Source organism: Onychomys torridus, chromosome 2, assembly GCF_903995425.1.
Source record: "Onychomys torridus chromosome 2, mOncTor1.1, whole genome shotgun sequence".
NCBI classification, from domain to species: Eukaryota; Metazoa; Chordata; class Mammalia; order Rodentia; family Cricetidae; genus Onychomys; species Onychomys torridus.
Window position 1 is genome coordinate 102,447,032 of NC_050444.1, and position 24,337 is coordinate 102,471,368.

The window sequence follows — 24,337 nt, forward strand, 5'->3', positions numbered from 1 at the left end:
CCTGTTTCCACTGGCAATTAACCATAAGAGTTTATCATACAGAAATAGTATGCTTTTAAAGATTCATACTTTTTATTTTGTGAGTATGAGTGTTTTGCCCGTGTGTGTGTGTTTGTGTATTGTATGATATGTATGTGTGTATGATGTGTATGATGTGTCTGGTGCTCATGAAGGCCAGAAGAAGGTATCAGATGCCATTGAACTTGAGTTGTAGATGGTTGTGAGGCACCATGGTTATGTAAGCACTCTGAACTATTGAGTCACCTCTCCAGTCCCTGATTGCTTTTGTAATTTTTTTTTTTTAAAGAGCAAATGACTTTATCTGCAGGTGATTATGTCTGACAAGATGAAAAAGCAAGATTCTTTGTCACTGGAAAAAACTGGGCTTCAAGGGCTCAGTCTTAAGGCTGGGCTTCACACATCGTGGACTAAGAAGAAAGAGTCACAGCCTGCTCTCAGCCCTCACAGATCAAGGGCAGAGAAACAAAACTTCAATCCCCCACCCCCACCCCCCCCCCCGGCCTCAGTGTTTACAGAGGGGAAGCTCTGCAAATCCCAGTGGAGTTCCAGGTCTACTTGGGGCGTGCTTCTATTCACAAGCAAATTCTCTTTGAAGAAACCTATTTTTAAATTGCTATTTACTTCTGAAATTTTAATTTTCCCTTTTAGCATTGTCATGCATGTGGTCTGATTCTTTGTGGGTGGTGTAGATCCATTTCTGTCACCATGCACAAAACTCAGTCCAAGTGGATCAAAGACCTCAACATAAATCCAGTTACTCTGAACCTGATAGAAGAGAAAGTAGGAAATACTCTTGAACACATTTGCACAGAAGATCACTTCCTAAATATAACACCAGCAGCACAGACACTGAGCACAACAATTAATAAATGAGACCTCTTGAAACTGAGAAGCTTTTGTAGGGCAAAAGACACGGTCAATAAGACAAAAAGACAGCCAACAGAATGGGACAAGATCTTCACCAACCCCTTATCTGACAGAAGACTGATCTCCAAAGTATATAAAGAACTCAAGAAACCAGACATCAAAATACTGAACAATACAATTAAAAATGGGCTAAAGAGCTTTTCAAATTTTTTATTTATTTTTATTTGTAGTTCTCATGGGGAACAGAATCTTAGTTTGAGAAACAGTTCATAAATAGTACAGTAACAAATACATTTTTTGAGGACCAAGAGATTGGGCTTTGTAATATGGCTATTTCTAATGAATACTTCCCTCATCTGTTGTACATTTAAACATTGTTGACTGGTATAATTTAATCTATGTGTTGATGTCAAAAGTAATGGCTTGGTTTTTATTGTGACTTTTTCAAGACCACTAAGCTTATTTCTCCCCTTTGCAGTCTTCATGGTAGAACCTGAATGTTAAGTTATACTGTTTATAGCATATGTCCATCCTTGTTCTCCCCCTGCGGTGAAATCCCTGGGCTTTATTACATGTGAATTACGGATCCATGGCCTTAGGAATTTCTCCAACTATGACTAATGTCCTTATATTTTTAATAAAATAATTTTCCCTCAAATTTTATCTCTAGATGAGTAATTTTTGAACCATTATATCAACAGCTCTTCATACTTAATACACTTGCTTTTTCTGTCCTATAGAGCCAAGAAAATGATGAGCTAAGAGATGCCCATGAAAAACGCAAGGAAAGGCTACAGATGTTACACACCAACTACAGAGCAGTAAAAGAGCAATTAAAACAGTGGGAAGAAGACAGTGGCATGTGAGTTACATGGCTCATAAAGGCATTTCCCTAAATATTAAATGGAATGGAGAGCATTACATAGGTGTTTTAATGGCTTTTGTTTGGTTTTAGAGAAATTATTTGGTAGTCAAATCTTTACTGTGAGTATTTTAGTGGAGAACATAACAAATGAAAACAGAAAAATGTGCTAGCCATAACTATAGATTTTCCTATCATTTACAGATGTCATTGGCAGAAGGTGATTATGAGTAGTGTATGTCTTTACTATCAATAGAATAGCTTAATAAAAGTCTATACTTCAAAGTAAAACCAGTTAATATCCATATTATTGAAGAACTGCTTTTAAATAAATAAAATACTGGTGTTAAAAATTTTATAACCCCCAAAGTATTTATATTTTAATGGAAAGACAGTAGAAATATGAAACCTACATGTATAGTTAACCACCTTAAAAATATTTCAACCTAATCTGCAGTTTGAAGATCTTTACTACCCATCAGTTTTTTAACTTCAGCTTATCTGAATGAATTGGCAGTCTCAGTTCAATTGCCCTGAACAGGTGTTCAGATCTTGGTTAGTCGTAAGTTGCTCCCTTGTTAACAGTATCAACAGAGGGCAAAGGACTGAATGAGTACAGAAAATCTACTTCCCTCCCACTTTGAGATGGATCCTTTAGGGCACTGTTGATGATGCACATTGGTCTGTTCTGTAGAGAAGTCGTTTCTAAATTGGCCAGTACAGCACTTTTAAAAACTTGAAGTGAAGTTTGTTTTATGTACAGAAAATGAAACTATAAAGGGCATTTGGCCTCATGTGTAGATAATTGTCCCATCTAATCTTTTCCTTTGATGAATAGGAAATGGTTCACATTGTGTCTCCGTGAAGCAGTGATAGAGCAGCTTTCCCCAGCTTTAACCTCTGCTCCCCCAGCTGCAGGGACACCTACAAGACTGCAATCTGCTGTCCCACATAGTCCCTCTTAATAACGCGTCTGGGATAGGGCATCTTTACCACATGCAGATCGGATGTCAGCAAATGCTAGGTTAATCAACTGCTTGTGTCTTTTTTTCTATACATATAATCCTACAGACTAAGTTTTATTACTATTATACTAGAATGAATGAGAGAAATAAACCCTTAGGTTTATTAATATCATATGCCTACTTAAAAGTTTTCTTTTCATGGTAGCAATTTAGCTTTAGGAAATTATGATATAGGACTTTAATTTTGACATGCTTAGGTATTTGGAAAGTCATCTAAGAAACAGTAAAATTAAATTAGTAACTGAGATTTGGTCATTGGATAGTTCTGAATTTTAAGGAATGTATAAATAAACTTTATGGCACTTTGAATATGCTGCAAATTTTTCACTTTAAAGTAGGTCTGAAACTAGAAAAGTGAAGCGAGCACACCCTCAGCAACTTGGACAGGAAGACGCAGATGCTGTGTGGAGTGAACTGGCGTATTTCAAAAAAGAAAACCGAGAGTTGATGGTGCAAAAGTGAGTTTCTTTATAACAACAGAAAATTAGATAGGTAATCTAAGAAATTTTTTGTTACTCAAAGTCTTACTAGAGAAGTACATTTTAAAACTTGAAAATGAAATTATCTGAGATTTGTAAATAAGACTGTATATGTATGTATGTATATAGATAAATAATTATGTAATAACAAGTTGCACATTTGCTAGCACTAACAGAAACTGTATAATATGATCTAGGGATTGTGTTAATTAATGTGGCTCTCATCTGTTGAGAGTGTCGCTCTTCATTAGCCTGTATTTTAGACACTGCCGTGCTTCATTTTTGGAATGAGGTGGAGAGGGGATAACCTAGCCAGCCATCCTTGTTTGATCTCCTAGATATATACGCAATGCAGAATGCCTGAGCTCTCTTGGTTCCCTGCCCTGTCCTGCTAATCCCAGCTGAGCTCATTATGGTGTAGCCTTGCTGCTACTCTTGGAGCCAGAGCTGTCCAAGCTAATTACTGGTAGCAGCAGAACTGCCTGTTAAGGGTCTGGTGTGGATCTGCTAACATGGTCCTTGGTAGTGACCTGCAAAAGACACGAGGGAATTGCTTGCTTTCTTGTCTTGCAGTACCTGTCCTTTGGGTTTAATGCTGATCCTCCACATAGGTCTTTTAGCTGCCCTAAGTATAAAACTTGATGAAGGATACTCATATTTTAGAAAACATATAGTTTGCTTGCTTGATCTTATAATTCACGGCCTATTATATTTAGCTTGGCAAAGAAAGAGCACTTGTTTTCTTTTGACACCAAAAAAAAAAAAAAAAAAAAAAAAGAGTTATACCAATATAATGTCTCTTCTTTTACTTAACTGCCCTTTTTTTGTTAAGAGTAAATTTTTGACATGTGAATCATAAAGCAGTTTTTATGTTTAGATATTGTTTAGCTTGCTATAGTTTCATATCATGTGGCACATTGTAATTAAAACTGTCATTGATTATTCTTGGCTGTACTCTGAAAGCTTCTTTATTTATATAATATGTGTAAATGTTGATCCTTTTCTAAATAATGTGAAATTTTTAAGGACATGATCATGTCAGATTTAAATGTATATTCTTCTTTCCTTCCTCAAGTACAGTGTTTTCTATTATAGCTGAATATTGAATGCCAATAACTAAGTCTCTTACCATGAAAATTATTTTCCAGACTACATAAATTATTAGTGCAAACATTTCTTGATTTTAAATAGCTTTATTGAATTATAATTCAGAAACCATATAATTCTCTCATATTAACTATAATTCAAAGCATATTCAAAGATTTCTACACTATCTATCACTACAGTTAATTTTAGGACATTTTCATAGCCTCTGCAAAAGCCTATACAACTAACCCTTCCATCTACTTTTCTAACCCTAGCCAATTACATACTAGTCTATTTTCTCTCTTTTTAGATTTGCCTATTATCAATTTTTCATATAATCTTTGTAACCCCATTCTTTCACTAAACATATTTCCAAAGCTCATCGAATTTGTAGCATGGACCAGTACTCCCTTAATTTTGTATGTGAATTAAACAAGAAACAATTTGGTAAGTCAATAAAAAGAAATATCTTCACATAGAGTTTTTAGTAGGTTTAAAATACCAAGGAATATATAATCAGCATTGCTTGTGTTTTAATCAGTGAATAAAATCTTAACATGAAAAAAACAAAAACAAAAACAACAACAACAAAAAAAACAAGAGACCTTCTCTAACTGGCTGTTAAGAGTCAATCTATTCAAGAAAATTCAGGTAAACATTAACTAGAAGAGATAGATTTTGGGTAGTATTTTACTCATTAATGAAATAAAAGAAAATGTAAAGCATCTATTTAAAGAAAGTTTGGTAACTCTTAGAAGCCTAATCTGTTTACACTGAGGTGTTGCTACATCATGAATAGCTCTTTGAATGAAGTGCTGAGTCATTATTAAACCATTAAAAAATTTTTTTGGTAGCCTGTTTAAATTCATTAGTGTAAGTAGCCATTTATTATATAGTTATCTTTTAGTAAATCATTGTATATTACTTAGTATTTTCATGATATTAGTAAAAAGTAATGAATTATTCTTCATAAGGAATGCTGAAGGCACGGTGGCTCACGCATCTCATCCTCGCATTTGGGAGGCAGAGAAAGAGGTTCTCAGCAGGTTGGAGGCCAGCCTGGTCTACATAGTCAGTTCTGGGCCAGCCAAGAATCCATAGCAAAACCTCATCTCAAACAAAGAAATAAACAAAATGGAACATTTTAAGTTATACAATTGCAGTGATTTAATGTACATCAGAATTTTGTGCTCTGTATTGTGGAAAACAAGGACTTTTTAACATTTTCATATTTAGTATTTGTTTTAAATTTTATTTTTTTGAGTGGTTTTAAAAACTGCTATTTGAGTTGCTGACTTGCTTCATTAAAAAAAGCCATTAAATAGAATTTGGCTTGAGATTAGGACAGAATTTAATTACCTAGATGTTCCAAAACAGATTTCTGGCATTTCATGCTAAGCAATATTCTTAGCAGTGACTATAATAAATCAAAATATTGGTCATCTCTGAAAAGTGTTGAAGCAGTTCTGTCTTGCGGTATCAAATTTTCACCCAGTGTTTATGTAAAAATATATGCCACTGTGCCGGAGGAGTGCTGGGGTAACAGACCCTTGTCTCTGGCTTCTAGCTTTTTCCTGGGTTCCCAGAATCTACACCCAGGCTTTCAGGCTTGTTGGAGCAGAAGCTTTCCCCCATGCTAGCCACCTCCCCAGCTCCAGACCCCTCATGCTGTTGTCTTCTTAAGTGCTTATTTTCTTTGTTCTTATCTTTCTTTTAGGAGGTGGTAGGGATGCTGCAAGGGTGAAGGGCAGATGTGGAGGGATTGGGAAATGAGTGGAATTGTGGAACATGATGTGAATTTCTGAAAGAATCAATCAATAAATTACATTTTTAAATGAAATCTGATTTTTTTTATGCATCATATCTTTGATGTTATATCTAGGCATTATTTTCCTGACCTAAAGCTGTAAGCATTTTATGCCATGTTTTAAAATTTTTATAAATTTATGTTTTATATTTGGCTCCATATTTCATTTAGACCTATCCTTTGTATAAGTTATGTATTATAGGCTAAAGTTTGTTTAGCTGCAAATATATGTCCAATTGTGCCAGCATCACTTTTCAAAGGATATTTTTTCCAGTAAATTGCCTTTTAACTGTTAAGTATCAGTTCATAATATTTCTTTGTACCTATATACAAGACTCTTATTCATTCATCTCAATACCTGAATTTCACAAAGACTCTACTATTATGATAGTTGACGCTTTCCACAATGTCTTAAACTCAGTGGCAGTAATCAGCTTGATTCTTCAAAATTGTTTTGACCCTTCTAAACACGTTGCCCTGCTATACAAGTTCTAAGTATGAAAAACAAAAAGACTTTGTAAAACAAATTCTGTAGTGAACAAATTCTCAGGCAGGAACTTTGATTGGAACTGAGCTACAGCTCAGAGCTGTTTGGGGAGAATAAAAACATTAACTATATTGACCCTACATTTTCAAAAAAGGATTATGTCTATTAATTATTTGGGTTTTTAATTTTATTAGTACGATGTAGCATGAATCATAAAGGTTCTTATTAATAAAAACAAACCCGAGGCCAGTTATTGGGGTGATTGCTGGAAGATCAGAGACACAGAACAAGCCACAGCTATCTCATCTTGCTAGTTCCTCAGGTGATCCTTTTTCCTCAGGCTGGAAGCTTCTGAGTCGTCCTCCACATGAATCTCAGCTGAACTGTGCTGCTCCAAAGCCTGAACGCTTAACCAACCAAATGCTTAACTAACTACATGCTTTACTCACTTAGTTCCTGGTCCTCATGCCTTATATTCCTTTCTTTTTCTGTCCCCACTCCCTGGGATTAAAGGTTGGGTTTCTGGGATAATAGGCATGGGTCACCATGCTTAGCTGTTTCTAAAGTGGCCTTGAACACACAGAGATCCACCTGGCTCTGCCTCCCAAGTGCTGGGATTAAAGGTGTGTACCACCACCCCCCAGCTTCTGCTCTGGCTTGCTCTGACCCATTTTCTAGCCACCATTTTTGGCTTTGATCTAGTGGCTGCCTGTTCTCTGACCCCAGTATGTTTATTTTGGGGAACACACAATATTTCAGGGAACACAATACCCACCACAGTAGTAGTGTACATACTCTGTATGTCACATGTGTTTGTTATCTGCTGTGGTGGTATACACCTTTAATCCCACTGGGGAAGCTGTTTTTAGGGAAGTGATGAGGCCCAGGCCAGCCTGGGCTCCAGAGTGAGATATAATCACACACACACACACACACACACACACACACACACACACACACACACACAAAATCCTTGTCAGATATAGAACAAAGCATTTAAATTTTGCAGCTATCATAAATGCCATTATGATCTTTACTTTGGTTTCTGATATACATTGTGTCTAAAACGAAGTTATATGTTTATATATTGTCAGTATGTCCTTATGTCAGAGATAAGCCTGCCATAGGATTTATTTTCTGCATGCTTTTTCTTTGAAATTTTTTTATAATTTCATATTTTTAATCTGTAGTATCTTTGAGAATATTTTTAGATTGGGTAATTCTTAAGCACTTACAAAATGTGCCATTTGCTTCTTGTCTCCATGGTTTGTGATGAGAAAGACACTGTTTGGATAATTTTTCTCCTGTGGATAATGCCTCATTTCTTCCTGCTGTCAGTAATTTCTCATTTTGCTTTTTTTTTCAGAAGTTTGATTCTAAGATGTCTTGGTATGGATTTCTTTGGATATATCTTATTTTGTATTCTCTTAATCTTTTAAAAAACTTGGATGAATTTGCCAAATTTCAGTTTTGGGCCATTATCGCTATAAATATTTTCTTGAACAATATGCTCCCTTTATTCTACTATTAGAATTCCAGTGACAGCCGGACTTTTGTCCCACAGACCCAGAGACACTGCTCATCTGCTTTTCACACTGTTTTGTTTCTGTATAGATTGTGCCATTTCTATTGTATCTTCAAGCCAAGGCTTCCCCTCGCTTCTCTTTCATCTCTTACATATAGCCATGCAGTATACTTTTAAATTGTAATTTTTTAGTTAAAAATATATTTGATTATTCTTTATGTAACCTATTTATTAACTGAGAGTTTCTATTTTATTTATAGAAGTGTTTGCCATTGTTCCTTGGAGAATTCTATGTATGACTGCTTTAAAATGTATTATTGGTGGTTTGAGTGAGAAAGGCCTTCATAATGTAGGACATTTGAACACTTGGTTCTCAGTTGATGGCACTGTCTGATGAAGTTTAAGTGGTATGGCCTTGATAGAATGAGTATGTCATTGGAAAAGGGCTTTGAGATGAAAAGTCAAGTGCCAATTCCACTTCCAGAGTGCTCTCTCTGTCTCTGTCTGTCTCTGTCTGTCTCTGTCTGTCTCTGTCTCTGTCTCTGTCTCTCTGTCTCTGTCTCTGTCTCTCTCTCTCTCCTGTGTGTGTGTGTGTGTGTGTGTGTGTGTGTTTGTGTGCACATTCCCTGTTGCAGAAATGAGCTCTAAGCCTCCTGCTCCTGCCACCATGCCTGCTACTTGCTGCAGTGTCCCACCATGATGGACTCTTACCCTCTGAAACTATGAGCCCAAATGAACCTCTCTTAAAGTCGCATTGGTCATCTTATTTTTTCACAGCAATAGAAATGTTATTATCACAGAATTTTCTATTAGAGAGTGGACTGTTGCTGCGAGACCCTGGCCATGTTGTTTTGGAGGAATGAGAAAGAGTTTGGAACTTTGGACTGAAAGAGTAATTGGATGTCTGATATATAGCGTCATGTCATTAGCAAATAAGGATCATTTGACATCTTTCCCTATTTGTATCCCTTTAATGTCCCTCTATTGCCTTATTTCTCCAGATAGTTCTTCAAGCACAGTGTTGAAGATAGTGGACACCCTTGTCTCATTCATGACTTAAGTGGGATTCTTTCAAGATTTTCTCCATTTAGGATGTTGGTGACTGTGGGTTTCTCATATATGGCTTTTATTATGTTGAAATAGGTTTTCTCCAGCCCTATATTCTCTAGGACTTTCATTATGAAAGCATATTGGATATTTTTCAAAGGATTTTTCTTCATCTATGGAGATGATCTTGGTGGTTTATTTTTGTCTCTAAGTCCATTTATGTGGCTTATTCCACTTGTTGACTTGCATATGTTCAACTGTTCTTCCATTTCAGGGTCAAAGGAAACTTGGTCATGGTGTATCATCATTTTGTTGTATGTCTATCTTCTGTTTGCAGTTACTTAAGTTAGCATTTTGAGTAAGTTCATCAGGGAATATTGGCTTGTAGTTTTCTGTTGTGTCTTTTAACTGGTTTGGGTATTAGATTGATACTGGCTTCATAGAAGGAATTTGGAAGTGTTTCTTCTGTTTTTATTCTTTTGAAAGCTTAAGAAAGATCGGATCTGCTCTGTAGAATTCTTCTGTGAATACTATGAGCCCTGGGCACTTTTTAGCCAGAAGGCATTTAATTACTATTTGTTGTAGTTACTTTTCTGTTGCTGTGAAGAGACCTGTCTTAGAGTTTCTATTCCTGTGACAAAGCACCATGACACAAAGCATCAATCGTTGTTTAAGAAAATGCCCTACAGCCCAATCTTATGGAGGCATTTTCTCTGTTGAGGTTCCCTCCTTTCTGATAACTGTACCTTGGGTCAAGTTGACATAAAACTAGCCAGTGTGTGACCTGTACCTGGCTTTTTCTTTTAGGGCCACCAACCAGCTCCCAAATCATGACACAAGACTTAGTATTAGTTATGACTGCTCGGCCTAGCTTAGGTTCATTTCTGGCTAGCTCTTTTAACTTAAATTAATCTGTTTCCTTTTATCTATCTTTTGCTCTGCAGCTTTTTACTTTTCTTCCTTCTGTGTATCTTACTTTCACTGCTTCTCAATTCTGGCTAGCTGGTGGCTGCCTGGCTGCTTGTCCCAGGCGTGTCCCTTTCTTTCTCCCTTGTTCTCATCTTGCTCTTGTTCTTTTTGAGCCTAGATTTCTCCTATTTATTCTGTCTGCCTGCCAGCCCTGGCTATCTTTTCTCTGCCTAGCTATTGGCTGTTCAGCTCTTTATTAGACCAATCAAGTGCCTTAGACAGATGCAACACATAATTAAACACATATCCTTACATCATTAAACAAAAGTATGCAACATGAACAAAAGTAACAAACCTTTACACAGTTAAAGTAACATTCTGCATCATAAACATATGCAACACATCTTTACTTAGTTAAAATAATATTCCACAACAAGGATTCTATTACCAGGGCAGCTTATAAAAGAAAGCATTTAGTTGGGGGCTTGCTTACAGTCTCAGAGGGTGAGTCCATGACCATTAGGGTGGTGAGCATGATAACAGGTGGACAGGTAGGCATTGGAGAATTAACTGAGAGCTTGAATGTTTAAACAACAAACACAAGGCACAGGGAATGAGAGCCAATTGGAATAGTATGGGCTCTTGAAACTTCAAAGCTCACCCCTAATGGCACACCAGAGGTTTTATTGTATTGTGTTTCCAATTTTATATAGTTTTAGGAAATTTTTTAATTTATTTCTTGGTTTCTTCTTTGATTTGTTCATCATTCCGTAGTAAATTGTTTAATCTCCATGAGTTTGTGTTTTAATTAGAAATTTGTTTGCTGTCAATTTTAAGTTTTATGGCATTATGGCCAGAAAAGATATAAACAGCGATTTCATGTTTTTTGATTTTGTAAAGATTTGTTTTATTGCCAGGTGTTGGTGGCACACGCCTTTAATCCCAGCACTCAGGAGGCAGAGGCAGGCGGATCTCTGTGAGTTTGAGGCCAGCCTGGTCTTCAAAGCGAGTTCCAGGAAAGGCACAAAGCTACAAGAGAAACCCTGTCTCGAAAAACAAACAAACAAACAAACAAAGAAAAGATATAAACAGTGATTTCATGTTTTTTGATTTTGTAAAGATTTGTTTTTTGTCTGTGGATGTGGTCTACTTTAGGAAAGCTTTCATGTGCTGCTCAGAAGATGTGTATTCTTTGGTTTTTGGGTAGGTACACTGTAGATAGTTGTTAAGTCAATTTGATATATGAAAATTAATTATGATGTTTTTCTGTTTATTTTTTGTCCAGGTGACCTGTAAAATGGAGAAAGTGGGGTATCAAAATTATCTATTATTAATGAATTTATGTGTAGCAACATCTTCTTGGTTAACTGATGGTCTCCCTCTTTATCTCTTTAGGTTGTTATTATTATTAATGTCTATTTTGTCATATATTAGGATAGCGATATCTGCTTTCTTCTTGGTCCCATTTGATGTTAATATTTTTGTCTATCTTTTCATTCTAATGTGGTACCTTATCTTTAAAGCAAAAATAGATAGATTTTGTTTCTTTGCCATTTATTCAGTCTATGTCTTTTATTGGAGAATTGAGGCCATTGATATTTAAAGTTTTTATTGAAATGTGTATGTTAATTGTCATTGTGTTATGGATTTTTGGTGTTGTGGTTTTTTGTTTTTGTTTGTTTGTTTGTTTGTTTTTGGTTTTTTGAATCAGGGTTTCTCTTTGTAGCTTTGCGCCTTTCCTGGCCCTCACTCTGTGGTCCAGGCCGGCCTCGAACTCAAAGAGCTCCACCTGCCTCTGCCTACCAAGTGCTGGGATTAAAGGCATGCGCCACCACTGCCCGGCTGTTTGTGTTCTGATTGGTACTTTGTATCTTAGTAATTATGGTTTCATAACTATTTCCCATTCCTGGGACTCTCCATGTGTGCCCTTCTAAGGGTCTTCCTTTTTACCTAGCTTCTTTGGGGTTGTGGATTGTATGCTGGTTATTTTTTGCTTTGCATCTAATATCTAATATAAGTGAGTACATATCATGTTTGTCTTTCTGGATCTGGGTTACCTCACTCAGGATTATTTTTTTTTTTCTAGTTCTATCCATTTGCCTACAAATTTCATGATATCGTTGTTTTTACCACTGAGTAGTACTCCATTGTGTATATGTACCACATTTTCTTTATCCATTCTTTGGTTGAAGGGCATCTAAGTTATTTCCAGGTTCTGGCTATTATGAATAAAGCTGCTATGAACATAGTTGAGCAAGTATCCTTGTGGTATGATTGAGCATCTTTTGGATATATGCCCAAAAGTGGTATTGCTGGGACTTAAAGGTTGATTCCCAATTTTCTGGTAAACCACCATACTGATTTCCAAAGTGGCTGTACAAGTTTGCACTCCCACCAGCAGTGTAGGAGTGTTCCCCTTACTCCATATCCTCTCCAATATAAGCTGTCTTCAGTGTTTTTGATCTTAGCCATTCTGACAGGAGTTGCTTTGATTTGCATTTCTCTGATGGCTAAGAATGTTGAACATTTCAAGTGTTTCTCAGCCATTTGAGATTCTTTTGTTGAGAATTCTGTTTAGATCTGTATTCCATTTTTTAATTGGTTATTTTGTATTTTGATGTCTCGTTTCTTGAGTTCTTTATATATTTTGGAGATCAGCCCTCTGTCAGATGTGGGGTTGGTGAAGATCTTTTTCCATTCTGTAGGCTGCTGTATTGTCTTATTTACTGTGTTCTTTGCCTTACAGAAGCTTCTCAGTTTCAAGAGGTTCCATTTATTTATTAATTGTTGCTCTCAGTGTCTGTGCTACTGGTGTTATGTTTAGGAAGTGGTCTTCTGTGCCAATGAGGGGTAGAAGGGAGGGGATGAGGCCTGGAAACATGAGGGATCAAGATGGCTGAGTTGGGGGAGGGACGGAGAGGGAGAGCAGTGAAAGAGATATCTTGATAGAGGAAGCCATTATAGGCAAAGGAGAAACCTGATGCTAGGGAAATTCCCAGGATTCCATAAGAATAGCTCCAGCTAAGACTCCTAGCAACAGTGAAGAAGGTGCCTGAACTGGCTGGCCTTCTTCTGTAATCAGATTAGTGACTACCCTAATTGTCAACATAGAATGTACACCCAGTAACTGATGGAAGAAGATGCAGTGGTCCACAGCCAAGCACTGGACTGAGCTCCTGGAGAGCAGTTGAAGAAAGGGAAGGTGGATCATATGAGCAAGTGGGGGTCAAGGTCATGATGGGGAAAACCACAGAGATGACTGATCCAAACTAGTGAAGCTCAAGCACTCTGGACTGATAGCTGGTGAATCTGCATGGAACTGAAGTAGGCCCTCTGAATGTGGCTGATAGGTGTGAGGCTTGTGGGGTCCCTGGCAGTGGGACCAGGACTTATCCCAGGTGCATGAACTGGGTTTTTGGAGCCCATCTCCTCTGGTGCAGAGGGAAGGGGTAGTCAACAGACTCTGGCTTGGTGTGCCAGACTCTGTTGCCTACCCAAGAGAGGCCTTACCCCTCTGAGGAGTGGATGGGGGTGGATGAGGGGAGGTGAGTGTTGTCGTTGTATTTAATTGTTGCTGGCTTTTAAGCCATGCTGTCTAAATCAGCAACTGTAACTCCACTGCCAGGAGCTGTGGTTAGGCCACAAGGGCAGCAACTGGAGGGGAATCTGCTCCCTCTAGCTCCAGTGCTTGCAAAGCTATGAAGGGAACTTAACTAAACCTTTCTCCTTGTAATGAACTCAAGGTTCAATGGTTAAGGTGGAATTCTGCTCCTCAGAGAGGCTGAATAGCAAGGAGCTCACCTCCTCTCCTAGCTCATATCTTCCAAAGAGCTCTCGTGCTTCTCTTCACCTCTCCTTAAAAAACGCTTTTCCACCTGGCTCCTCCCTTCTACTTCCTGTCAGCTAGTTGCTGACTCTGCCTCCTGACCGCTGGTGAATTTTATTTAATCAAACACATCTTTACATCACTAATCTAACCACAGCAAAAACAAAAGTAACAAAACTTAAAATAATATTCTACAATGGGAGGCGGTGGGGGCAAGGAGGGAGGGTGAATTGGGGATGGTATGTAAAATGAACAAATTTTTTAAATAAAAAATAATTATAATTTCATATTTATTTTCACAGTCTGTCTTCTATGCTCACACCTCTTCTCTTCAGCCCTAAATATTACTTTCTGTATTTTCTTTAGGTTTGGTTTGTTGGATATAAATGTTGTAAGGCTGTTTATATTGTGGAGAGTATTTTTTTTTCTCCTTTCTTTCAATTATGATGGATTGTTTTGCTGGATATGTTAAAGACTTGGAATGCATTGCTCTGGGCTCTTCTGGCTTTCAAAGTTCCCATTGAGAAATCAGCTGTTATCCTTATGGGTTTTCATTTATATGTGACTTGTTTTTTGTTTGTTTTCTTTTGTATCCTTCCATACATTTTCTGTTTTATAAATACTTTGTATTTTAACTTTGGTATGCTTTAGGGATTTTCTTTTCTTATATTGTCTATTTAGTGTTCTGTGTGCTTCTTGTATCTGTATGGATGTGTCTGTTCTTACTTTGGAGAAATTTTCTTCTATGATCCTGTTAAAGATATGGCCCGTGTCATTGACTGAGTCTTCTCCCTCAGCTGTGCATATATACTGAAGGTTTTTGTTTTAGGGTATCCCACATTTCTTGTATATTGCTTTCCTGTGGATTTTTTTTAAAATGTATTTCTTGCTTCTTTGGTCTACATCCTCTACTTGATCTTCAAATCATGATGTTCTGCCTTCTACTTGATTCCTCCCACCTATAAGTCTCTCCTTTGGGTTTTCTAGTTGAGATTTTCAGGTTTCAATTGCATCTTCTTTTCACTTTGCATCCTCTTCAGTATTTCTGTTTCCCTATTGAATTCTGTTCTCTGATCCTGGATTGCCTTCATCATTTTCATCAGCCTTCTGTTTGTGTTTTCTCGGAAATCTTTGAGCCTTTGTTTTTCTTAAGCTTCTTCTTTATGTCATTGAGTTCTTACTTTGTGTCCTCTATACACTCCTTGAATTCTTTGTGTAAGTTATTGATTGTTCTTTTAAATTCTGTGTCTTGTAGGTCATTAGGTAATTCTCACTGGAAAAACATTTCTACAAGACTGGTAGGTTTTGGAGAGATTATATTAGCTTGATGTCACTTGTTAGTATTTTTTCAATGAGATCTGGGCATGTGAACTTCCTTTGTTACTTCTGTGTCTGATATGGACAGAGCAGGTTCGGGCAGAAGAGGGAATGTGCAGGTGGGTTGGGCCTAGAGGTTTGAAATGGCATGGGTGGAGTGTAGTGAACTGGACAGAGGAGACTGGGTGGTGTATAAGATGGGTTTCTTGCTTTAAGCCTGGAGCATGGGAGTGGATCTGGCTGTATGGAAATGGTGTGGAAGAGGCCTCTGGGTTCGGAAATAAGAAGGGAGGGTAGGGTGAAACCCTGAGATCACTTGCGGTGAAGGGAGGTGAGGCCAGACTAGCCTGGGCACTGAATATGAGACTTGTGCTAGATCTGGTGGGCTGAGGAGAAGGTATGGATAGGAAAGTCAGGGAGATTCATCAGGCTGAACCCTACAGAAGGAGGTGGAACTCTGGCTGAGTGGAGGGGTGATGTGGCACAGAAGGGACCTGTGGATGATTGCAGATAGGATGGTCTTTGTGGAAACCTTCAGGTGTGGCACAGGAAGGGTCAGTCGGAAATATTCAGCACTTCTATGGTATAGAAATTTAAAGACTTGAACACTTCCTCTGAAAGTTATTTTCTATATCATTTCATATAAATTTATGACATATAGCTACTTGTTATTATTATATTTTAACAAGAAATCAGAAATCTGTGAACTGAGGAACTGCCTTCTTCAGTTTTTATCTAGCAGACATTTATGTAGACATTGATTAAGTTAATATTTACCAGTGTATTTCAGAAACTAGGCACTAAACTAGAGACTGAATAGTCATTGGTTTACAGAAGAGTAACTGTTTCTAAGTCTGAGGTCCATTGTATGGGTATGACTATGCCCAGGGAGGTAAACCCCCCCTTTGGTTGCTGCATAGTAAGAAGCAACAAAAGCTCTCAGAAATGCCTATGCTTCACTTGGCTTTCTTGCTCAGTTGAACATGTTGCCTTACTAAGGCTAAATTATATTTTGGAGCCTACAGAGTCAAATATTTGTTAACATTTTAAAAATGAAAACATTTTAGTAGAAACATTTGCTACTGACCATGGTGACATGTGCCTATAGTCCTGGGCAGTTGGGATTCAGAGACAGTAGGATTGCTTTCTGTTCCAGGAGTTGGTGAGCAGTCTAGACAGCATAGTAAGACCCCATCTCAAAAAAGTGTATTATAGTCTATGTGTTATATAAAACTGTGAAAAGGGCTCATCTCTATCTCAAAATTATGCTCACCTAACCCAGGAAATAATTTTTTAAAGATTTATTTTTATTTATAATTATGATTATGATGATGATGATGATGATGATTATTATTATTATTATTATTATTATTATGTGTTTTAATTTTATACATCAGCCATGGGTTCCCCTGTCCTCCCCCCTCCCGCCCCCATCCCCACCTTCCTCCCATCCCCTCCCCTCCATTCCCATGTCCTCCAGGACCAAGACACCCCTGGGGATTCATTTAAACCTGGTGGATTCAATACGGGCAGGTCCAGTCCCCTCCTTCCAGGCTGAGCATGTGTCCCTGTGTAAGCCCAAGGGCTGTTTGGAACCTTAGGCTTACACAGGGACACATGCTCAGCCAGGAAATCATTGATTATGCATTGCCAGCCATAGCTGAGGTCCCTGTCCCTAGTATGATCGCTAGGTATGATAACATTCCCTGTGTATTTCTGAATCATTATATACAAAAACAGGAAGGTGTAGCTTATGTTAAATGCTACATATGGGTACTTTGCTAGCCAGAGGGAAAAAGAGAGAAATAATGAGTTACCCCTTTTATTAGGACCTCATAACTTAGCAATGTGATATGAACAATAGTAAAAGATAGTAGAGACATAAGAAAGAAATGTTTATTCTACTTATATAGAGAAAAAGACCAAAGCAGAACTTCGTGAGAAAGGTCGTACTCTGAACTGACTACTACAAGTTAATTGACTGTGAAGTTATTGGCGGAACCCCATAAAGTATAGTAGTTCATCACTTTAGTATAGAAAGTGCATTCCAGAGGCCGTGTGATTATAGGCATTCAGGATAGCAACTGATACAATGCATTATGCAGTGTGAAAAGATTAGTGTCTTGAACATTAATTAAAGTTTCCATTTAAATTTCTATCTTGAAGGCCTGAATTAAAGCAGTAACAGAGATTAAGAAGAGATAATCTAGTTTGTGAAATAATAAAATATATTAAGTCAAAGTTAAAGAATAAATATTTTTCTATCCATATATCAATAGAAAATATATTAATGTATTTAAAATATATAATACATACTAATATAATTTAAGAGTATATGTTCCTATTAATATGTTTTTAAGAAAGTATAATTTTGCATTTTAACATTATCAATGCTCATGACAGAAATGCATTGGTTGGTAAATAGATCTATATAGCTCCAGTTTAACAGCCTTTCTTAACAGTTTTTCTTAACTCCCTTTAACATGCATTTACCCACTTGTATATATTATAAAATGTTATACATAATTTAAGGTACTTATAAAATGTTTACCCAGATACATTGCTGTTGCTGCCATTGTGATATTCACTCAGACTCTAACATGAGGAGGAACATGAATCAATAAACAAAGCCTAACAGACAGTGTTTTTAAATTATATCAGGCTTATTTATGTAATGATTTTATTAAGTTTAAAAAGTATAGTGCCTCTAATATGTTTAAGACATTTTATAGAAAAGTAAATTTTGAAAGAAATATGAACAAGTAAAAATTAGAGCTACGAATTTTCAATGAATTATTCTTCTCATAATGCTATGACAGAATGACACTGACTAAGTGATTCAGATAACATGTTTATTTTTCATAGTTATGGAGTCTGGAAAGGCCAAGATCAAATGGTCAGTTGGAGGAGGTTCTCTGTAAATGCCTTCCTCTTGGCTCACAAATTACTGCCTTCTCCCCCTTTAAAACTGTTTTCATCCCAGCAGGAAGTTTCTATCTGATCCCAAATGCAGACTCCAATAACTATCCCATTTGGAATTAGAACTTTGACATGAGTTTTTGGTGAACACAATTTAGACTTAACTCATAGCAGTCAATAAGACTATTTCCTTAAGGATAAATAAATCAAGTCAGAGAAATCTAGGTAAGGTATCTAATACTAAGAGCTAACAAAAGATGCTTCACTTGTCTCCCCCCCACAGGGTTTCTCTGTGTAGCCTTGGCTGTCCTGAAACTGGCCTTGTAAACCAGGCTGGCCTCAAACTCACAGATGCACTTATCTCTGCCTCCTGAGTGCTGGAATTAAAGGCATGTGCCACCACTGCCAGGTTAGGCTGCTGCTTCATTTTTTTAAAGGATTTATTTGTTTGTTTGTTTAATGTATATGGGTATTTTGCCTCTATAGAACTGTTTACCACATGCCTACAGAGGCAAAAAGAGAGCATCAGATTCCCTGGAAGAGGAGTTTAGGACAGTAGGGTATCTTGATATGGAGCTGAAAACTGTACCCAGTTGCTCTGGAAGAGCAGCAAGTGCTCTTTACTGCTGAGCCATCTCTCCAACCCCATGATTGTTCACATTTTGTGAAAGTTATCACCACTTGTCTTAGAGTTTTTGTTGCTGTGAAGAGACACCATGGCCATGTTAACTCTTACAAAGAAAACATTTAATGGGGTGACTTGTTTACATTGTCAGTCCATTATCATAATGTTGGGGAGTGTGGTGACATGCAGGCAGATGTGTTACTGACTACATCTTGATCAGAAGGCAACAGGAAGTTGACTGATTCACTGGATTGTATCTTGAGCATAGGAAACCCCAAAGCCTGCCCCCACAGTGACACGTTTCCTCCAACAAGGCCATATCCACTCAAACAAAGCCACACCTCCTAATAGTGCCCCCCCTATGAGATTATGGGGGCCAATTACATTCAAACTAACACACTACTACTCAATTGTGGATCAAACTCTCCTTAAAACAAAATTGTCCTTTAATTTTAGCTCCATTCTCTTGTGTTTTTTTTTCTCTTTGCACCTATCCACCTCTTTATTTCCTCTCTTGTTAGCTTTCAACCCTACAGTATATTGGGCTTTATAATAATCATTCAATATACTTAATTTTGCATTATTCTATGACAGTCTCATTGTAGTTGGAGTTTTCCTGCCTGGCCCACAGTCAGGACAAATCTCTCTCACCCGCCAGGCCCATAGACACTCAGAACCAACCAAGTAAACACACAGAAACTTACATTGTTTAGAAACTGTATGGCTGTGGCAGGCTTCTTGTTATCTACTTCTTCTATCTTAAATTAACCCATTTCTATTAATCTATACTTTGCCACATGACTCGTGGCTTACCAGTACCTTACATCTTGTCATGGTGGCAGCTGGTGGTATCTTTCTCTACCCAGCCTTCCACCTCCCAGAATTCTCTTCTCTCTTGTCCCGCCTATACTTCCTGCCTGGCCACTGGCCAATCAGAACTTTATTTACACAGAGCGATATCCACAGCATCTCATCTCTGCCTGTTGCCATTTAGCCTCTATATTCTCAATCCTAGCACAGAATCCTATTGCTGAACCTTAACATAGTAAATATGTAAGATCTCCTCTTTGGTGTCCCACTCAGATATAACACTTTTAAAACAAAATTATAATCTACAGATTTCTTCCTTGTGTAGTGCTCTAACTCAAGACATGGAACTCTGATTTACCAGTTTCCTTTAACCAGAAATCCAGCTGTTATAATTACTTTATCATTATTTCTGTACTTCTCATTGAAATTCATACCACATCTTAAGATTCCATGTGTATCTAGAATGTATCTACCTATCATTTCATTATTATTTTTTAAATGTCTTTATTCAACCTACTACCATTTATTCCCTGGTCTATTAAAATAAACTTTTAAATACTTATATGTTGGGAATGGAGAGATTGTTCCACAGTTAAGAGTACATACAGGTCTTGCAGAGGACCTGAGTTCAATTCCAATCAACTGCCTATAAATCTTGTTCTAGGGAGCATCTGACACTCTCTTCTGGCCTCTGTGAACGCTTACATTGACAGGCACCTCCCATACTTGAACATAATTAAAAACAAAATCTTTAAACACACACACACACACACACACACACACACACACACACCTTATTCCTTATGTATATGTATTCCTTTTGTTCTGCCAGTACTTCCCAGTACTTCCCGGTGACTTGTAAAATATGATTCAGGAGACTTGGAATGTATCTCAGTGGTAGAGCACATGTGAAGCCCTAGGTTTTATTCTCAACATCACACAGAAAAGAATTAAACAGAAATGTATTTTTTCACTTCATAGCATTAACGACCCACGTTATCCTTTAATATTTTTCTTTTGCTTTTAAAATATAAGCCTCTTATATTCTCAGTTTTCTGAGAATATAACAAAATTAAGCATCACCTTCTCTGTTTTAACCATTCCTTTCTTTACTTTTATGTCTAAAAATAAACATGAGAATGCAAAATATTTGATAAAGGATAATGATATTTTTCTTTATTAACATTGAGAGTCTTGGTCAGTAAGACAAAATTGAGATCAGTGGTAAATTCCTAATATAAACCTTCATTTCAACTAAAATAAGTGCAGAATTTTATCCTGCATTATAGTTCCTTATAGTCTTTATTTTAAGAGTCTTTTAATCAGTTTTTATTGTTATCTCTAAAGGAAATGTAGCACAAGTTAGAGTACTGTCTTCTACTTGGGGTTAAAAGTGAAGAATAGTAAGCCACACCCGGGGTGTTATATAAAGCTCAGTAATAATTGCTTAAGCACTAAAATTAAATATCAAGAAACTCACCCAGTATTTCCCCTGCAAACAAGACCTCTGATTTTCTTGATTGTGCATGTGCATGTAAATAAGATATGATGAGTGAGGATTTAGGAGCTACATTTCTCTAACGGTGAAAATAAAATTCTCAGAAAACTGTCTTCAGAAGGTGACATATTTTCATAACATATTTTTAGGTAACCACTAATAATATATGAATTAATGATAATTTGATTTTATTTGTGTATTTTATGTACATTTGTGCATATGTATGTGTGTCAGTGTGGCATATGTGCATGTGCTTTATGTATGTAGTGTGTTTGGTGCTGTTTTGTGACACTACTCCTAAGATGACATGACCAAACATCTTCTCACCCCAGATAGGGAACTGGCCACAGACATACGAGTACACTTAAGTAAGTGTACTATGAAAGTCCAGCTTGGTGGGCTAATGAGTTTTATTTGGTTTGCTTACAGCAATGTGGGCAAAGAGTTACTTGTGGAAGCAGAAATGACTCAAAAAGGTTGGATCACCAAAAGACAACCCAGCATAGGTGATGATGGCTCACAGAAGTTGAAATCCTGGAGCATACTGCATAATTTACAGGCACCTCCATAGGTTGGAAAGTGTCTTTCCACACTGCTCGGTTGGTCTGAGCCTCTTCAAGATTTCTCAGCTGGGCTGGTTTCTGCATCTACTAGCAGCTTGGCTGGTTTGAGAAGTCTGACAAGTAATCCTTACAGTTTATAGAAGATTGGGGAAGGAGGATCCCACTGCATCTGGCCAGTTAGGTCCTGAAGCTGTTGAATTATTTAAGTACTGACTTAAGGAGCTTGCCTCCAACATGGAATGTTGTCTCACCTTGAAGGAAATAGCTATACGACAGGTGTCAGTACAGCCAGAGGACAATGTTGGGGGTCTTGTTATGTCACTCTCTGCCTTATTCCCTGAGACAGGTCTTTCATTGAACCTGGAGATAGCCTGACATCCAGGAAACCCTAAGAATCATTTTGTCTCTATTTCTCTGAATACTGAGGTTACAGGCATGAGAGGCCACACACAGGTCTCATGCTCGAACAGCAAGTGCTATTACCTAGTATTCCATCTCTCCAGCCCCTTAGTTCATTTTCATAGCACACAATTAGGTACTATTTATTGCATTCACAATGTTTAAAACTATGATCTTTAATTCCAAAGCATTTTTATGGTCTTTAAAGGAGACCTCAAGCACACTGGACACTTACCCTTTTTTCCTCCTTTGTTGCTTCCCTTAACTCCTACCAAACACAAAACTACTTCTTTTTCTGTAGATTAACACATTCTCATTGCTTCATACAAACAGGACCATATTATATTTAACACTTATATCTGGCTTTTTTTTCATAGCATAATATTTTGAAGATTTATCTACAATGTAGTATATATCAAACATTATTTTCTTTGTTTATACATTTATCTATTTGGTGGTCAATTAATTTTTTTTTCTATTCTTGTGGATATATACCATAAAGTAAAATAGAAACGATGTGTTGAATCACTACTGTGGGTGATTAATTGGTAAATAAAACACTAATTGGTCAGTAGCCAGGCAGGAAGTATAGGCGGGACTAAGAGAGAGGAGAATTGGGAGAACAGGAAGGCAGGAGGGGACACTGCCAGCGGCCGCCAGGACAAGGAAGATGTAAGCTACCAGTAAGCCACAAGCCACATGGCAAAGTATAGATTAATAGAAATGGGATGAATATAAGAGTAAGAGCTAGACAATGGCAGGCCTGAGCTAATGGCCAAGCAGTTTAAATAATATAAGTGTCTGTGTGTTTATTTTATAAGTGGGCTGTCGGACTAACAGGGCTTGGCAGGGGCTGGAGAGAAGGTCTCCAGCTACAAATCACATAGTAATTTTCTTTGTTTTTTGTTTGTTTGTTTTTTTAGATAGAATCTTGCTATGTTGTTCAGCTTGGCCTTGAATTTATGATTACCATGCCTCTTATAAAAAGCTGAGATCACAGGAATATGCCACCATTCCTGGCTTTAGTAATTCTGTATTTACTTTTTTTAAACACTACTGAGCTGTTTTCAAAGTATTTTTGTAACATGTTCATTACTAATAGTAATGATCAATGAACTAAAATAATTATTAATTCCATAAAGTGATATATTATTAGATGAGATAATATTTGTTGATAATCCTTTTTTACAAAAATAATAAAGATGAATTAAATATGATATAATTTTAAAAATCTGACTGTTACTTGTTTTTATATTCTTAACATTTTTACTTATAATTTCAACTTTTTATATACTCCTAAATCTAATAATTCCCAATCTAGTTATAGACACTAAAGAGATTTGTATATCAACAAATATCTAGCAGCTTTTATGGCTAAGAATAGCTAAAATAATAAATTGCACATGACTACATGCTTAATGATACCAAGAAATTCAGTTAAATAGTTCTGTTTTTATGAGTTGGTTGGCTTGTCTCAGAGCAAATCCAAAAGTCAACTCCTGATTTAATGCCAGTGCAAATGTGGGGTAAGCAATAAAACGTTTAGATTAGAAACATTAGATTAGCTTATATTAGAAAACACTAGAGGCAATAAATAAGCATTTAGAGAAGCATATAGGAGAATATCTTCGTGACCTTGTGGTAGGTAAATATTTCTATATTGAACAGTTAATATGAACTAAAATTTGATAACGTGGACTGTAGTGAACTTCTGTTCATTGGAAGATACCATTAAATTAATTTAAAAAAAAACTACCTTAGAATGAGAAAGGGTATTTGTAGTGTATATCTTTAGAAAAGGATTAGTATCCATAACTTAAAGAATTACTATGGATGAATAAAAAAAGGACAATCAATCAATTCTGTTAAAAAGAGGATAATACTAGGTTTCATGAAAGAGGACATCCAGTTTGCAAGTATGTATGTGAATTGTGACCAGTTTGGTTTTTTTTCCAGCTATTTCTATGGGAAGCTTCCAGCCTTGTAGATCTTTTCTGTTGTAAGTACAATAACACTCTAGCTATTCATCTAAGGATTGTTCTAGTTGTACCTTACAAATTCTGAAATACTGGATTTTAATTTTTTATAAGTTCAAAATACTTTCTAACTCTACTTGTTTTTTCTCTGAAATAAATATTTATGTTTGAAAGAAAAAATACTTTCTGATACTTGTTAAAGTGTAATAAGGAAGAATTGATTCAACACAATTGCTATGGGTATACCTAGAATTTTGCAGTGTGGAAGAAAGATTGGTTTTAGCCTTAT

General features: G+C 36.8%; 1 protein-coding gene across 8 annotated transcripts in view; it reads left to right on the forward strand.

The window, feature by feature from the left end:
- Cntln (centlein) overlaps window positions 1-24,337 on the forward strand; it is a 253,782-nt gene that overhangs the window by 127,143 nt on the left and 102,302 nt on the right. For 6 of the 8 annotated variants that reach the window (XM_036178204.1, XM_036178206.1, XM_036178208.1 and 3 more), the window contains 2 exons: window positions 1,629-1,750; window positions 3,111-3,233. In XM_036178204.1, the coding sequence (XP_036034097.1) occupies window positions 1,629-1,750; window positions 3,111-3,233 (245 nt within the window). The remainder of the gene's footprint in view (window positions 1-1,628; window positions 1,751-3,110; window positions 3,234-24,337) is intronic. The other 2 variants (XM_036178205.1, XM_036178207.1) reach the window with 1 other exon arrangement.